The sequence below is a fragment of the Phoca vitulina genome, unplaced genomic scaffold (genome assembly GCF_004348235.1).
Source record: "Phoca vitulina isolate PV1807 unplaced genomic scaffold, GSC_HSeal_1.0 scaffold25, whole genome shotgun sequence".
NCBI classification, from domain to species: Eukaryota; Metazoa; Chordata; class Mammalia; order Carnivora; family Phocidae; genus Phoca; species Phoca vitulina.
This window is the reverse complement of record NW_022589728.1, coordinates 40,383,004-40,401,508: the sequence shown is the minus strand read 5'-3', so window position 1 is coordinate 40,401,508 and position 18,505 is coordinate 40,383,004. Positions and strand designations below refer to the sequence as shown.

General features: G+C 37.1%; 1 protein-coding gene across 1 annotated transcript in view; it reads right to left on the bottom strand.

Moving 5' to 3' along the window:
• Positions 1–11,509, bottom strand: part of TMEM67 (transmembrane protein 67) — a 51,761-nt gene extending 40,252 nt beyond the window's left edge. Inside the window, exons 1-4 of the mRNA XM_032421716.1 lie at positions 11,235–11,509; positions 9,493–9,581; positions 7,350–7,443; positions 158–257 (exon numbers count right to left, since the gene is read on the bottom strand). Of these exons, the coding sequence (XP_032277607.1) occupies positions 158–257; positions 7,350–7,443; positions 9,493–9,581; positions 11,235–11,457 (506 nt within the window). The 5' untranslated portion in view covers positions 11,458–11,509. The remainder of the gene's footprint in view (positions 1–157; positions 258–7,349; positions 7,444–9,492; positions 9,582–11,234) is intronic.
• Between the last annotated feature and the right edge of the window lie 6,996 nt (positions 11,510–18,505).

Sequence of the window (18,505 nt, the reverse complement as noted above, 5' to 3'; positions counted from 1 at the left end):
CATTCTCTGGGCTTCAGCTTCTTTATGTTAATGTCTACTTCTATCCTTTGGGTTACTGTGACGAAAAGTGATACCATAGCAAGTGTTTTAAAAAGGTACAGATTCCATATAAATGTAAGATGATATTTAAAAAGTCACCATCCAGCACATGGCTTACCTGTTTCCTAAAGCATTTGCTACCGTAAAAGAGTTTTCATTTTCATCACAGAGCTTACAAGTTGCTTGAGACAACAATGTTCCATTAACAGCTCTTTCCACTAAACGATTTAGAAACAAAATTGTAACTCAAAGTCAGCGTATAAGCTTCTATATATTTTGTAAAGCCCACTCATAGTTATTATTCTAATAATTCTCAAAATACCTGATTTGCAGAAGAGGCATGTCAAACACCACCAAAACAAAGTATAGAAAAGTGAAGACTTCCTCACTCCCACATAAAAAAATACAAAACTAATTTTCCAAATCATAATAATAAATTAGTATTTTTTCAAGTTGTTGTTTTTGTTTTTTTACTTCTTACCTGTATGTTCCTGTTACAGTGGGTATGCAGAAACAATTTCATAGACAGCTGACATGTTTCTACAACTTACAGGGTTTTTGGTAGCACCTACTAAAATTTTAAATTCACATACCCTTCAACACTACAATTTCATTTTTAGATACCTAACCTACAGAAACACTTGTACATGTGTATAAGGATATTTACTGAAGCATTACTTGTTAGAAAATCTAAATATTTATAATAGCAAAATGATGGTATATTCAACCCATGAAATACTATGGAGTAGATTAAAAAAAATGAGGTAATCTAATAGATCATACTGGTAACTGAAAAAAGTATGCTGTAGAACAATATTTTTGGTATGAAATATTTATATATATATATATTTATATAAAAATACCAGTTATATTTCTATAAACTATAGAAATAGTTATAATGTATATTTTAAAAAACAGGAAAAAAAAGGTTCTAGAAGGAAACTGACATGCAAACATGTATGTGCACACACATCAAAATGATAACAATTACTTTGGGGCTAAGAGAATTAACAGAGAACCAGCATTGGGAAAATGGGTAAAGGACCATTAGTCCCAATCATAATGTTATCAATAATGTTTTACCTATAACGTTTTAAGTTTTTACAAGGTGGTAAAAAGGATTTTAACCAAAGTAAGGGTGAATGACTTGTTTCTCCTACAGTCATCCCCATCTCAGTAAATGGAAACTCCATTGGACCATTTACTAAGGCCCCAGTCCTTAGAGCCTCCTCATTTCTTTTCACACTGCACATTAAAAACAACAAAATTAAAATTAAAAAATAAATCTGCAAACCTTGTTAGCTCTTTTTTCAAAATATATCCAGAAACTGAATTATTCTCTCTACCTTCACAACTCTACCCCAGGCCAACGGCCATCATCTATCACCTGGACTTTTAACGACAGCTTCCTAATTGGAGCCCTGGTTCTATTCTCCAGGCAGAAGCTAGAGTGAGACTTTTCAAAACCAAGTGTGATCATTTCAATCCCCTGAAAACCTTCCAATGGCCTTCCATTTCATTTGGGGTCATTTCTAAGGTCACTATTACAGCCTAAAAGGCCTTACATGATCTGCACACAATCTCCCCAACTTTCCAGACCCATCTGCTTCTTTCCAGACCCTTGCTTGCTTCAGCCACATTAGTGTATTTGCTGCTCCTTGAACATGCCCAATTCTTTCCCATCTCAGGATCTTCTTACTTGCTATTCCCTCTGCCTAGCATGAATCCCCTAGTCATCTACATGGCTTTGTCCCTCACTTCCTTCAAATCTTTGCTCAGATGTCACCTTTCCAAAGAGGTCTTCCATGATCATCCATGTAAAATAACACTTGCTCTCTCTTCCTTGCCCTGCCTTTTTTGTCTTCATAGCACTTACCACCACCTGGCATATACTATTCATTTGCTTATTGTCTTCCTCTTGCCACTAGAACCTAAGTTTGATTCACTGCTGTATCCCAGCACCTGGCAGGTAGTGTTCTAAATAAACATTTTTTTTATTTGAAAAACTTAAAATTGGAAGGTTTCACATAAAAATTGTGTATTTTTAGCATCTTTTAAAAAATAGGAAAGTCTGATTTCATGGAACCCATGTTCTTACATAATGACGACAATCTGCTGGTACTGAATTGGGGCTAGCTACTGCCTTTTAGCTTAACTGCCCATCTGTTAAGTGAAGTTTTAAAATTTTATTTTAACATTTATTTTAATTTTGTCAACAAATATTTATGAATAAATAAATATGACAACATACAAATATTTTCAAGAATGTATAGAGACATATAAGTTCTAAAAGTATTCTTGGAAAAACACAAAAGAAACTTAATAATGACTACATTAGAGGACTAGGAATGAGAGTGAACACAGAAGGGAAAGCACTTAGTTTTTATATTTTTCTATACTATCTAAATTTCTAGCCATATACACACATTACTTTCTTTTTAAAAAGTAAAATTTTGAAGTTGAAAAATCTACGCCTTTTTAAGCAGTAAATCTACATGTGTTCTTATGGTACCCTCTCCAAAATACACTGCAAATAAACACTCCAAAATATCTGTAATACATTAAAAACCTTGGAAAGGATAGAGAAAAAATAATTAATTACCTTAGGGTAACTTCTGGGAAATGGAAAAGGTGGGAAGTGTGGACTTTCATTTCTCATTTTATAGCCTCATGATTTGATATTTTTAATGATATGTACTTACAGCATTAATTATTTTTAAAAAATTATTTACCTGAATATCTGAGCATTTTCTTCTTATGTCAGAAATGGGAAGAGTCGAAAGAAGTATAAGAAGTAAGAAGGACCCTCTTTCTGTCTATTCTTCCACTCCCCTCAGCCCCTCTTGCAATCCACAGAACAAATGGACAGCAAAGTTCAAGATGGCTCTGAGGAGCTCACACCATGGAAAATTTTAAGTATGTAATATAGCCTCTAAAATAGTGAAATACTGTTTTCACAGCGGTCACCCAACTCTAAGGGGTCACTAGGTGTCAGAGCCACTGTCTGGCCCCCCTGGCATCTAGCCTCCATTCTCAGCAACTCATTAAAACTGCAACTTCTGCACCAGTGACCTCTGACTGTCAAAAGTCATTTCAGAACTCAGTCCATACTGACTTTCCCACAGCATTTGAATCTATGAACATCATCGCCTTCATCCCCACTTAGAAATCCCAAAGGCATTTTGACTTCCTTTTCCCTCATCCCCATATTCCTTCATTCACCTAAGTTTATTATCATCCTTTTAACACTCTGGCATGCACTCCTTTGAGTATACCGTGCTCTAACTCTGGTTTAGGTCCTTGTCGCTGCCTGTCCACAGCACCAGCACAGCCTCCTCACAGCTCTGTTTCTGGTCCCCACTCTAAATGTCAACTTCATGAGGGCAGGGGCTGCATTCCTGTTCACTGTCTTCTTTTCACTCCTTTACCCTTCATGCCCCTGGACAATGGCCAGCACACAGCAGGAGCTCAACAAAACCCCTATGCCTGCGGAACACTCTATCATTCAAGGCCTTCCACAATCTGGACCAATGCACCTTTAAACTCAGCAAACTGGGGGCGCCTGGGTGGCTCAGTCGTTAAGCGTCTGCCTTCAGCTCAGGTCATGGTCCCAGGGTCCTGGGATTGAGCCCCGCATCAGGCTCCCTACTCGGCGGGGAGCCTACTTCTCCCTCTCCCACTCGCCCTGCTTGTGTTTCCTCTCTCACTGTCTCTCTGTCTGTCAAGTAAATAAATAAAATCTTAAAAAAAAAAAAAAAACTCAGCAAACTGTTATTCCCATAATCCCTTTATATTCAATCTAGATGTTTATATTTGTAACAATATGTTTATATTTATAACAATATGTTTATAACAATACTCTTGCTCACACTCTTCCTTCTGCCTGGAATGTTCTTTCTTGTTACCTTTTGAAATCCCATTAATCCTTCAAGGTCCCACTATTACACTGCCTCTTCATGCCAACTTTCCCAAACAACCCTGGCTGAAGTGAGTTCTTCCTTACATTTATTGTCTAGAATGCTCATTTCATGATTTAATATATGTGCCCCTATGAAAATATTTTTGCTACCTTGCTCTGCAAATCACTCTTCCATATGCATATCCTGCCTTCTAACTAGATTTTAAATAAATTGATGGCAGGGATTTTTATTTCTTTTAAAAATTAATTTTTGAATAAATAATATATAAATAGAATATAAAAATAAAAGGCACAGAAGAATTTAAAGTGAAAATGAAGTCTCTTTCCCACCCTTTTACCCCAGATACCCAGTTCTCCACCCTGGAGGTGACACTGTTAGTTCCTTGTAAATTCTTCCAGAAATAGGCTGTGCATAAGCACATATGAATTTATAGTTTTTAGAAAGCATAAATGGTAGTTCACCAAATACAGAAAATAGTACCAATAAACAGCAGGTACTCAAATAAATATTTGTGGGTGAATAAATATAAACTTTTCTATAGCTAGTTTTTTTATTTAATGTATCTTGGATTTGTTTCTATAGCAATACTTAGAGAACTACATTATTTTTCTATATAATAATCGGTATTTTTCTGCATCCTACACCCTTGCATGGATGTACAACAGTTTGTTTGACTAATACCTCTTAACAGACTTTGACATTGTGTACGATATTTTGTCTTACGACTAATGTTGCAATAAGAAGCCATGCATATACTTCTTGAGACATATATTTCCCTGCACTAGAACAGGAAATTCCTAGATAAGGGCTACCTGGGTGACGATCTGCATTTGATAAATACTGTCAAGTTGCTCTCCATAGAGACTGCATCAATTTATAATTCCCCAGTAATATATGAATAACTACTTCCTTGTATCCTTGCAAACACATTATCAAAGTTCAAAAGGTTGATAATAGGGGCGCCTGGGTGGCTCAGTCGGTTAAGCTTCTGCCTTCAGCTCAGGTCATGATCCCAGCGTCCTGGGATCGAGCCCTGAGTCAGGCTCCCTGATCAGCAGGGAAGCTGCTTCTCCCTCTCCCTCTGCCACTTCCCCTACTTGTGCTCTCTCATACTTTCTTTCTGTGTCAAATAAATAAGTAAAATCTTAAAAAAAAAAAAAAAAAGGTTGATAATAAAATCTGGTAGGTTTAAAAATAAAATTTATTTCGGGGCACCTGGGTGGCTTAGTCGGTTAAGCGGCTGCCTTCGGCTCAGGTTATGATCTCAGGGTCCTGGGATCGAGTCCCATATCAGGCTCCCTGCTCAGTGGGGAGCCTGCTTCTCCCTCTCCCCCTGCTCATGAGCTCTCTCTCTCTCACTCACTCACTCTTTCTCTCAAATAAAATCTTAAAAAAAAATTTAAAAAATAAAAAAATAAAAAATAAAAAATAAAATTTATTTTAAAAATAAAATTTTAGGGGCGCCTGGGTGGCTCAGTCATTAAGCCGTCTGCCTTTGGCCAGGTCATGATCCCAGGGTCCTGGGATCGAGCCCCGCATCAGGCTCCCTGCTTGCCAGGAAGCCTGCTTCTCCCTCTCCCACTCCCCCTGCTTGTGTTCCTGCTCTCGCTGTCTCTCTCTCTGTCAAGTAAATAAAATCTTTAAAAAATAAAAATAAAAAAATTAAAATAAAATTTTAATTAATATTATTCTTACACTGAGTAAGGTTGAACTTGTTTCTCATGTTTAACATTCTTTTCTTTGTGAAGTTTATTCATGATTTTTGGCCATTTTTTAAATTCAGCTTTTCCTCTTGCTCTTATTTATTTACACAAGTTTTATATATATTGCAGAACTTAGACCTCTGTTGATTGTATGTATTATAAATTTTTCTCTAGCTTGTAGGTTTTTTTCCTAGTATTGTTTATGATTTTTTTACGTTATATTTTAGAATTTATATTTAATCAATTTTACCAATGTTTCCTTCTGTAGGTTCTGGGTTTCTCCTCACACTTAGGCCTATTCCATCCCAAGACTAAAAAATTTTTTCCTATTTTTTTAATGATCTTTTATAGAATCATATTTAGTATTTATTTGATTGACCTGAAATTTATTTTTCTTTAAGAAATACGTTAGAAACCCAACTTAGTATTTCCAAATTTCCCCAACACCATCTACTAATCAGTCTTTTCTCCACTGACATGAAATGCCACTTTTATCACATATCACATTCCAATTGATTGGATCTATTTTGATTCTCTACTTTAAGTTCCATCCATCAGTATGTGTAATCTATATGCCAGCCATACATGTTATTACAGAGGCTATAAAATGTGCATAATACCTGATAGGGTTGTTTCCTCTCTCCTTTTTCATAATTTTCTTGGTTTTTCACATTTTTTCCAGATAAACTTTAGAATTAGTTGTGTAGTCTCTAAAATAGACAAACAGTATCCTAGTAGAATTTATTAGGGTTCCATTAAATGTATAGACTGGTATTGGGAGAGCTGACATCTTTATAATATTTAATTTTTCCCCTCCAAGAACATGGTATGTATTTCACTTATTAAAGCCTACTTTTGTATCCTGCAGGAGCATCTAAGGTTTCTTCAATTGATTTATCTTATACATTTCTTCTCAAGTTTATGCCTCGGCGTTTTTTTCTTTTTGTTGCTACTGTAGATGAGATCTTTTCTTCATTCATTCTAAAGAACTGTTGTTTAGATAGAAGGCTACTAATTTTTGGAAAATAATTTTATATCCAAAATCTTTATTGTTTATAATTTTTAGTAATTCCCCTGGGTTTTCTAAACATATAATCACCTCCTTTTTAATTACTCTACCACCTATTTCTTTCACTTACCTAAAGTGCACAATTTACATCTTTATCTGGGTCCTGACATTAATAGAAATGCTTATCATTTCTCCCTATTAAGCATCATTTTGGCTTTTGAGTTGAAACATATATACTTTATGTTCCATGTTATTTTATGGAAGTATCAATCTAATCATACATTATAAAGAATTTTTTAAATTTTTTAAATTTTTTTAACGATTTTATTTATTTGTCAGAGAGAGCACAAGCAGGGGAGCGGTAGGCAGAGGGAGAAGCAGGTCCCCACTGAGCAAGGAGCCCGATGTGGGACTTGATCCCTGGACCCCAGGGAACATGACCTGAGCCAAAAGCAGACACTTAACTGACTGAGCCACACAGGCGTCCCGAGAAATTTTTTTTTTTTTATTAGGTAGGGCTTTTTATTCTCTTCCCATTGCCTGCTATTGTCTTAAACATCATTAAATTTTGGACAAAAAAATAATACTGTTCACCTAGCTATTTCAATTAATGTCCTTATCAAAAACAGCATAAGTGAAGATTCATTACTACTTTTTCATAAAGAATTTACTTCTTACCTAAAATATGGCCAGTGGGACAGTGGCATTTTCCTTCTGCAGTTAAACCACCAGGGCAAGAAATGCAATTCCAGCCATCTTCAGTAACACCTTTCTAAATTAAAATAAAACAAAACAAAATAAAATTTCTCCTTCTTAATTGGTGATGTAAATCCAAAAAGCCACAATAGTATATAATTTGTAGTCAATATTCAAATAAATCATGCACATATGCGACACATAAAAATTTCCTGGGTAGCCAAACAGTGCTTACATTCCAAAATTAAGTTACACATTATCACTATGTACTGACTACTGTTAACTGTTAACTCTGGGCAACAGTTCTTCATGATTTTCAGTTCAAATGAGTCCTTACTCTCAAAGTAATACTGACATTCAGTTTTTCCATTTACAAAGATAAAACACAACAAAATTCAACAGTATTTAATCAACAGATAGCCAATTAATAGTTTGGTTTTACCTGTTCTAACATATTCTAATTTTTATAATCCAAATACATTAGCTTTTAAAAATCAAGCTATGATTCAAAATGGGTGAATTTCATGGTATATGAATAATATGTAAATAAAGTTATTAAAGTTAAATTATAAAGATATTTCTTTCTATCCATTGTTTGTATTAATAAAGGTTTTCATAAAATATGACATCATTCAAAATTGGGCTTATTTTATTATACGGTTTTTCCTAAACCTGGGGCAAAAACAAATATGGATGCAACCAAAATGAACAGAGAACAAAGGGTAATAACAAAACAATAAGAAATCATTGTTAATTTTGGTTGAAAAGACTGGATATACCAAGAAATGCTCCTATGTTTGGCAGTACATTATAGAGGACTATTTAAAAATTATGATTATTTTGTAATTTCACTGAAAAATAAATTTGCTTTACAGCCATTTTATATTAGCAGCTTTTTATCATTGCTAATTCAACAATGGCCACTATTTCCAAAAATATAAAATAAGCATTAAAGTGATAATCAAACTTATAAGTTAAATCAAATTAGCCATAAATTAGGACAACTGGTAAATTAAACTATTAACTTAATAGTAATTAATTTAATAGTAATTTAAACTATTAAATTGCCAGATTCAATTTTTTTATCCAGATAATGAGAAGAAACATTACTATAAAAGAACTGCCTCACAAAGACTCCTAATTATTTTTTTTTAAAGATTGTATTTATTTGACACAGAGCGAGGGAGCAAGCACAAGCAGGGGGAGAGGCAGACAGAGGAAGAAGCAGGCTTCCCGCAGATTCCAGGACCCCGGTATCATGACCTGAGCCGAAGACAGACCTTAACCGACTGAGCCACCCAGGTGCCCCAAAGACTCCTAATTGTTGAAAATGATTGGAAAATGTATTTCTATTAATTAGGAATCATTATATATAGTAACTAATTTACTAATTTTCCAAAAACTATGATATAATGACTAACAAAACAGCAGCAGATATTATTTAACCTATTTAATGATGCAACTGGCATTTCATGAACTAATCACACCTTGGGTATCATTATGAACGTGAATTGTTATAAGACTGTTGACACAACAGGTCCAAGACACAGAACTCAATCTGTACCAGTCAAAATATACACACATCCCAACTTGCTCTTTATATGTATCATTCATCTATTTTTTTTAAAAAAACACTGAGTTATTCTATGAGAAAATATAAAGACACAAATTTCACAGGTTCTTTTAAATTTCAGTTTAAAAACTAAAGCAATACATTTGTTTTTTCCAAGTTTGCATAAAATTTCACTGATCGCCCAAAATTTACTCTAGTAAAAACAAAATTAATTTAATAATTTTAAAGTTTGGGAACATATTCGACATTAACATAACAGCATTAAAACATAGTTTAAAAATAAAGACATTTAAGGGGCGCCTGGGTGGCTCAGTTGGTTAAGCGGCTGGCTCTTGATTTCAGCGCAGGTCATGATCTCAGGGTCCTGGGATTGAGCCCTGCGTGGGGCCCCACACTTAGCAGGGAGTCTGCTCAAGGATTCTCTCTCCCTCTTCCTCTGCCCATCCCCCGACTCACGCTCTCTCTAAAATGAATAAATAAAATATTTAAAATAAAAGACATTCAATTTACTACCTTTTACAGTAAAATTATTTTAAAGTAAATACTTGATACCATGTTTTCTGGGCACTTTTTACAAATCAAATCAGGTCCTCCATTATTAGAGATCATCCGAAATCCTGGTAGACACATACATGAAGTTCCTAAAAAGAAAAGAGCCAATTTTGACCTTGGTAAATAAAAATAAAATTCCAAGATAGGGAAACTTTCAATATTCTTAAGGTCTTGAAAAGCAGTATAGCTGTTAAAAGCAAATCCAGAAACATACTATGTGGGTTCTAATCTTAATTCTGCTATTTAGCTGTGTGACCTTGAGCAAGTTACTGAACTCTGTGCCTAGGGTTCAACTTCGGCAAAATGGGGACAATAACAGTACTTACCTCATAGGGCTGGTATGAGTATTAAATTAGTTATTATATGGAAAGGTCTTAGAATATGTATGGTACACAGTAGGTATTGTGTTTGCTACCACTTTAACTGCAAGCATAACTGAACTATTAAAGTACTGAACTTTAATTTTAATAATCAAACTATTTATTAACTGCTACGAGAAATTTTACAGTTCTATTTCATCCAAACACATATATTCAATGATTTCAAATTTACTTTGCCAAAACAAAACCTTATTAGCAAAGTTACCTTGATTCAAATAAATCACTGTTTTCCTCTGGACAGACAGTAGACTTTATAAGATAACCATTATTCAACTTGTTGGATAGGTAAGGACAACATTCTCTAAGGAGACATCAAGTGGAAACAGATCCCATAGGAATCTACGTGGTGGAATGCATATGACATTTGGGTTCATAAGTATAGAAGCTAACACCTTACACTTTAAGAGTCTTTCTCATGTACACTTTTAGAGTCTACACTAAATGTTTTCTCATTCATATTTCCTCACCTGGGGAGACTGACCAGTCTTATGTGATGACTTAAATGAGGATATATCAAATTTGAAGATGGCAGAAAATTAACACCATGGGTGACCAAATCAAGATTGAAAACATCCTACATTTTAGAATATGGAAAAAGTCTTGTTCTGAGCAGTTTCAGTGAGGAGAACTAGGGCCAAATGATGGAAGTTTCAAGAAAGAAGAAATAAGCTTAATCTAAAGAGACTTCAAGGGCAATTAGTAATAGTCAATAATAAAAGGGATAAGTCCTAAGGAAATCTATATTAAGGACACACCATACAGTGGAAATACACAGGTAGAAACTGAGAGCAAAGAGACACCAGTTCTTCCAATCCACAACTTAGGTGACAAAGAAGATATTACAAATCAACTAGGCTTCCATTTCCTTATCTGTGAAATGAGAAGACTGGACCTGATCCTGGTTAAGGTCCCTTCTAGCTCTAGGTTTCTGGGATTTGAAAAGCAAGATAAAGAGCTAACAAAGTTTATAAGCGTTCATTTGCATTCCCTCCCCAACCCGTCCTGTGACCTATTCCTCTATACTTCGTTACTTCTCTATTTCTTTTCTGTCTTTGGTAGGCGACCTTCCAGGTGCCTCCCGAAAGACCCCTCTGATGAGAAGGGCGGGGGGGGGGCGGGGACTGGCGCGGCGAAATTCATTATTGGCGCTGGCTCACGGGGTAGCTTACTCTGGGTTCCCCAACCTCATTTGTGTGCAAGCTGCAATTCTCCAAGGGAACCCATCTCTCAGGCGTTGGCGGTTAACGTTCCTGAAGCATTTCTTCCCGCAGACGAAAAGGTGTTTCAGAGACGCCGGGGACTGAGCAGCAACAAGGCTGGAGTGTTAGAACTGTGGCTAGGGCCCACCCTGAACGGTCTCACCTCGGGCATCCCGCCTCTGGTTGGCTCCGCACGGGACACAGGACAGCGCGGAGATATCGAAGTACTGGTTTTGGCCGCACGACTCTGGCTGCAGGAATGGAAAGAAGGTCTGGGCGTGTGAGACTCGAGGGAGGACCAACAGGAGGAATACATTCACGGCCGCCGAGGATAAGACAGACCAAGGCGCCATGGCCAGCCTGGCCCCACCGCCGCCCGTCACCATGGTGCAGACGCCGGCGGCCGCGCAGTCTCTGGCGCCCCATCAGCCGCTGCGGCGAATCTGCAGAGCCGATTGGACAACTCCGCCTGGGGTTCCGGAAGTGTCTGCAGTGGCTGCCTGGTTGCTAGGTGAGCAAAGTCGCGGGAAGCTGGCTGGTCTGGGAAAGGATGGATCAGAGCGGCAAGCTAACCCTGTAGGCTGGCGGGCGCAACTGGCTATTTAAAATGTGTTTCAAACGCTGAGACAGCGACCCATTAACCGGGATATGATATCAGTTTAGGAGGTCGGTAAATAGAATACCACTCTCCCAGTACAATCACCCAGCATAATTTTTAGCCACCTTATTCATCAGTAGTACCTTGAAACAACTTTTGGCTTTCTCAGAAAAAGATTTTTGTAATAAAAATGATTTGGCACTATTAAGGAAAATACACACACCCACAATTCTTAATGCATGTGGAAAATGCATCTAAGTTAAGTTAGATTACTTTAACCATTAACCACCATCAGGCCTAGTATTTCTCATGTGGCCTTTCCCCAAGAGATCAGCATTCACTCAGTCACTAGTATCTATGATACAGGACACAGGAGAAATATGTTCTGAAAACTCTTCCTTAAAGATGAATTCTAAAAAGTGTTTTTGAGTAATTATGCATTGTTAGAGTGTCTGGTTGGTAGTGAAAATGACTTAACCGAATAAGATTTAAAAAAAAACACAAAACACATGTGACTCTACAAATGTTAATGGGGACTCAGAAAGGGTATGGTCAGAATAGTTGAGATTAACTGCAAAACCTTCGTATGGGTGATTTTTAATTCTAGTCTTCTTTAATTAAGTGCATACTGTTACATGCTCTGTGGAAGGGATTGGGGCAATAATATTTACTCATTGCCTACTGTGTAATTAAAGCAATAAAAGAGCTCCCATTCATGATGGTTTTCCTTGTGTCCCACACTGTGTGCTATACTAAGTTCTTGGCAGCATTAATCTTAATTCTTCATAATAACCCTTTGAGGGAATATTATCCCTTTTTGTATCCTTTAACAAAAAAAAAAAAAAAGAAGAAGAAGAAGAAGAAATTGAGGATCAAGAAAGTTACATTTTAGGAAGTAGTGGAACTAGAATTTATCTCCATCTGGCCAACTCCACAACCTGTTATCTTTTCAGTTTATTAAGTGGCTTCTTTGTGGAATAGAGAAAAATTTTGGCATTCTACATGGAGGACAAACCTATTGCCTTTAGTTAACAAGATGATACTGCCATTGTATACCACAGACAGTGGAACTATGGTTGTCTAAGACCTTTGGGCACTACACCTGGCAAAACTGATCCAAAGAGCGAAATAAAGAGCTTAGTTGTAGTGAAAGATTCAAAATACAGTTAGGTTTGCCATAACTGGAGATACTGTGGGTTCATCTGTATAAACTGCTTACACGGATAGCAGAAAGAATGTTAGCTGAAACTGTTAAGCATAAATTGGGACTGTATCATTAGGGATATTTTTGCTGCAAGTAAATAGATCAGGTAGTTTAAGCCAGTTCACAATGGTTAAAAACAAACATGAGAAGTATGGAGATAGGTGGTCACTGGTCTTCATTCAATGATGTCAGATAGTCATTGTTGCAGTTTTCTTGCCTTTCCCCTCTTATTTGCAGTGTGCATCCCTTACACCAGATATCAACATTCAGATTTAATACAGGAAGAACAAAATGAGCTGAACCAGAGATATTTCCACTGTTTCTTTAAAAAAATGGAAGCAAATGATTTCTGTGTGTCATGTATTATGCTAAACTTCTTACATTAATTATTTCAATCTTTTTAACAACCTTATGAATAGACAGTACACTTATCAGGCTTAAAGACATACCCAGTATCACCCAGCTAAAATGTGAGAAAATTATCCATAGAATTGGATGAGACTAAGAGAACATGGTTTACTGTCCGCTTATGAAGAAGCGTACCAAAAACCATGAGAGGATGTGTCCAAAGAGGATAGCAAATGCTTATTGAACACCTAGAATGAAATAGGTACTACATCCTGCCTTACCTACATTAACAAAACTTGGGCAAGAGAAGAAGGGAGAGACAGGAGAGGATGAATGGAAGAGCTGTTTAGGAGGAAGAATCATGAGAATGTTATGACTTGGACAAGGAAACAAAAGAGAAGAAACAAAAATAAGGATCACTCAGTTTCTGACTTGGGTGGCTAGGTGGATTGTGACATTATAGGAAGATAGGAAATGTCTGGGGAAGGATAAAAGCTTCTCACTGAATACAGAAAAAATTTAAAGGTAGAAATTAAAGTTATAGGAATTGGGGTGCCTGAGTAGCTCAGTTAGTTGAGTGTCTGTCTTTGGCTTGGGTCATGATCCCAGGGTTCTGGGATCAAGTCCCACGGTTCTGGGATCAAGTCCCATGGCGGGCTCCCTGCACAGCGGGGAGTCGCTTCTCCCTTTCCCTCTGCCCTTCCCCCGGCCCCCTGCTCGTTCTCTCTCTCTCTCAAATAAATGAATAAAATCTTCAAAAAAATAAAGTTATAGGAATTATCTGTTTGTTGGAGTTGGGACCATATAATAATTTAAATAATTGATATTATTGCTTGTTTTCGTGTGTCAGGCACTGCAATATCTCATTTAACAAAATTGGGACCATTATAATCACTTCTACTTTACAGATGAGAAAACCAAGACTTAGAAAGCAATATATGACTTCCTAAGGTCATGCTCAGATCAGGGTTCTAACTGGTAATTTGATACCAGAGCCCACACCTTTGACCCTGATTCTCTACTGCTGCTTTTGAATCCCTGGCTGTGCTTTCCTGGGCATGAATAAAGAAAAGGGAAAAGCAAATAAGCCCATGAGGGGGATTAATGAATTAAAATATTACAAAGAATGTGATGAAAAAAATGCAAAATGCGGAAATGGAAGTTGTGGTTAGAAAGGGGAATTAGTGAAGTCAAGATCTTACAGTCAGGGCACTTAGTGTCATAAGCCCTGCTCTCTTTCCCAATTTTCAGACTCTTGGTGTTAGTCTAGTTCCTACTAGAACTGCTGCATCACATTCAATATGTTCTACACTGAACTTGGCTTCCATGATGGAACACTCTCCCAGTTTTTCTCCAGGTTATTCCTAGAATAAACTTTCTCGTTATTCCTGCTCTTTGCCCTTTGTTGACTCAGCTTCCTTTATCTAACTATTATATGGAGAATCCTTGAGGGCTCAGTCCTAGACTTTTTCTCTTCTCATACTTTGGTTTCCCTGTGGATGATGTCAACCATGTTCTTGACATCATTGACCACTGTTTGCAGATGACTCAAATATTTATATATATATATATCCAAGCCAAGTATCTTTTCTGAGCTCTGAACAGAATTTCCACTGCTTGCTTGAAAACTCCATTTGGGTGGAATTAAGCATCTTTAATTCAAGGTGTCCAAAAACAACCCATGAACTCCATCACCCCCCCACCTCCAACCTTGTCTTCTTCCAGTGTTTTATATCTCAGTTAATGACAACATCATCCCACCTGTAATACAGACCAAAAATCTCAGAGTCACTTTTGATGCTTTCCTTCATCTTCCCATTTCAATCTAGACTTCTTGATTTTTTTATCTTCTAAATATCTCTTGAATTAATTGCCCAAATATCCCTTGAATTCTTTTACTTTTCTTAACCTCTACATCACTATCACCCTAAAATGCTACCTTTTCCCATATGAATTACTGCAATGACCCTTTTACACCTTAATTTTTCAGTGTTAGGCATTATCAATTATTTTATTTTTTTGTTTAGGTATAATTGACATATAACATATTAGTTTCAGGTGTACAACATTATTCAGTATTTGTATATATTGAGAAATGATCATAACAGTAAGTCTAGTTAACATCCATCACCATATAGTTACAAAATTTTTTTCTTGTAATGAGAACTTTTAAGATCTACTCTTAGCAACTTTCAAATACGCGATACAGTATTATTAACTATAGTCACCATGCTGTATATTACCTCCCTGTGACTTTATTCTATAGCTGGAAGTTTATACTTCTTGACTCTCTTCACCCATTTCACCCACTCTCTACCCTCCACCTCTGAAAACCACCAATCTGTTCTCTGTATCTATGTTTGGGGCTTTTTTGTCATTTTTTAAAAAATAGATTCCACACGAGTGAGATCATATGGTATTTGTTTCTCCGTCAGACTTATTTCACTTAGCATAATGCCTCAAGGTCCATCCATGTTGTTGCAAATGGCAAAATTGTATTCTTTTTTATGACTGAATAATATTCCTATGTATATGTGTGTGTATAATCACATTTTCTTTATTCATCTATCAATGGACACTTAAGTTGTTTCCAATGTTTCCATATCTTGGTTACTAAAATTAATGTTACAATAAGTGTGAGGGTGCATATATCTTTTTGAGCTAGTGTTTTCATCTTCTTCAGATGAATACCCAGAAGTAGAATTGCTGGATCATATAATAGTTCTCTTTTTAATTTTTAGAGGAACCTCCATAGAGGGTTCCATGATGGCTGTACCAACTTAAATTCTCACCAACAGCACACAGAGGTTTCTTTTTTTCCACATCCTCACCAAAACTTGTTTTCTTTTTGATAATAACCAGTCTAATAGGTGTGAGGTAATATTTCACTGTGTTTTTTTTTTTTTTTAAGATTTTATCCATTTATTTGACAGAGAGAGAGAGCACAAGCAGGGGGAGCGGCAGGCAGAGGGAGAGGGAGAAGCAGACTCCCCACTGAGCAGGGAGCCTGATGCGGGGCTCGATCCAGGGACCCTGAGATCATGACCCCAGCCGAAGGCAGATGCTTAACCAACTGAGCCACCCAGGTGCCCCTTCACTGTGGTTTTTGATTTGCATTTCCCTGATGATGAGTGATGTTGAGTACCTTTTCAGGTACCTGTTGACCATTTGTATGTTTTCTTTGGAAAAATGTCTATCCAGACATTCTGCCCATTTTTTAATCAGATTGTTGCTTTGCTATTGAGTTGTAATAGTTTATATATTTTGGATATTAACCCTTTAACAGATACTTGATTTGTATGTATTTTCTCCTTTTTCAGTAGTTTGCCTTTTCATTTTGTTGATGGTTTCCTTTACTGTACAGAAGCTTTTTAGTTTGATGTAGCCCAACTTATTTTTGCTTCAGTTGCCTCAGGCATCTATGTTTTTTTTAAGGTTTTATTCATTTACTTGAGAGAGAGCATGTGCTTTCATGCACACATGTACGGATGGCGGAAGATTGGGGCAGAGGGAGAAGGAAAAGCTAATAACTCCCCGCTGAGCAGGGAGCCCGACACGGTCTCAATCCTAGGACCCTGAAATCATGACCTGAACCGAAGGCAGATGCTTAACTGACTGAGGAGCCACCCAGGTGCCCCTCAGGCATCTATGTTCTTAAGCACTATGTTATGTGGCCTCTAAAGGACATAAACTAAAAATGAAAAGACTATGCAGTCTATTAAACTGGAAGGGGAAAGTGGAGTGATGTTCAAGAGAGATCTCAAGTCAAGTGTATTGCATATTCTCTTCTTTCTTGGTTTACTTCCTTCTTTGGATAGAGTAAATACTTCATCAGCTTCCTGAAAGAAGATGCATAAGATGTAAATTTTTGAGACCTGCATATCTGCAAATATCTTTATTCTTCCTTCACAGTTACTTAATAGTTTACTTGGGTATGAAGTTCTAGTTTGGAAATATCCCCTCAGAATTTTGGAGGCACTGCTTCTTTTTCTTTTGGTTTCTAACATTGCTGTTGAAAAATCCACCATTTTGATTCTTTTGTGTTTAAGTTTGTTTTTTACCTTTTGGAAGTCTTGAGGATGTTCCTCTGTCCTCATTTTTCTTAATTTTACAGTGATGTGTCTTGAGGTATTTCATTGTCTTTTTTTTTTTTTTAAGATTTTATTTATTTATTTGAGAGACAGCAAGAGAGAAAGCACGTACATGACTGGGAGGGGGCAGGGGGCAGAGGGGGAGGATCTCAAGCAGACTGGTGTGGGGCTCCATCTCACAACCCTGAGATCATGACCTGAACCAAAACCAAGAGTCAGACACAACTGAGCCACCCAGGCGCCCCAGGGGTATTTCATTGTCTTCTTTTGTGTTGAGCACATTGTCATTTAATACACATTTGTTGCAATGGAAAAGATTAAATCAAAACTTGCTTCATTCCTTCATTCTCTAGTTTATTATCATCTAAACTCTAAGGGGATCTCAATGCTGTCTCCTCTCATTTGATCCCTGGGAAGGGGGCAGAGGACCAATGTGGGTTAAGCCTGGAGTAGGCTCTAGCCAGTCATAAGAGACAGAATTTTTTTGTGTCCACAAAATTTTTGTGTTACATGCACCAGTAACCAGTCTCAGGGGAGGACTCCAAACATTTCTACCCATTGCATCTTGGTTTTGGAGTCACTAAGGGAAATACAATGCTGTCAAACACTGGACGGACAACACTTTACTTACATAGAGAAGAGAAAGAGCAGGATCAGTTTCAGTAGTGGTGTCAGTCCCCGATGGCCAGTGGGTCTCTCCTGGCCACTGACACAAGGCAACTGGCCTATGTGCCACATCCCTCTCATGCTGCAGTGGAAGCAACCTGGCCCCTCTCCTCAGGGGACAAATATAACAGTGGGTTGACCAAGTGACATATAATGTACATACTTGAAGCACAGACAAGAGTAGTTAGTGAGCCCAAAACAAGGAAAGATATTCCCACATAAGGTGATAGGCCAGGTACAATCTGTGTGAGCTCTTTAACTCTTGGTAAGAAGTGTTCCAGACTCAAGGCTCATTCTTATGCAGCTGAGTGGGGGCTGAAAGATTACACGCAGGAGACTTCCAACACAAAGTCTTCTAGATTATTTTATTTTATTTTACTTTTTGGCTTTCTCCTTACATTCTGTCTTTGGAATTATAAGCACTGTATCATTTAGTCCTCAGTATTGCTCTGAATGGTGGGTACTGTTATCTTCACCCTACAAATGGAAAAGTTTAAGGATAAGGAACTCGTTCAGTCATGAAGTGG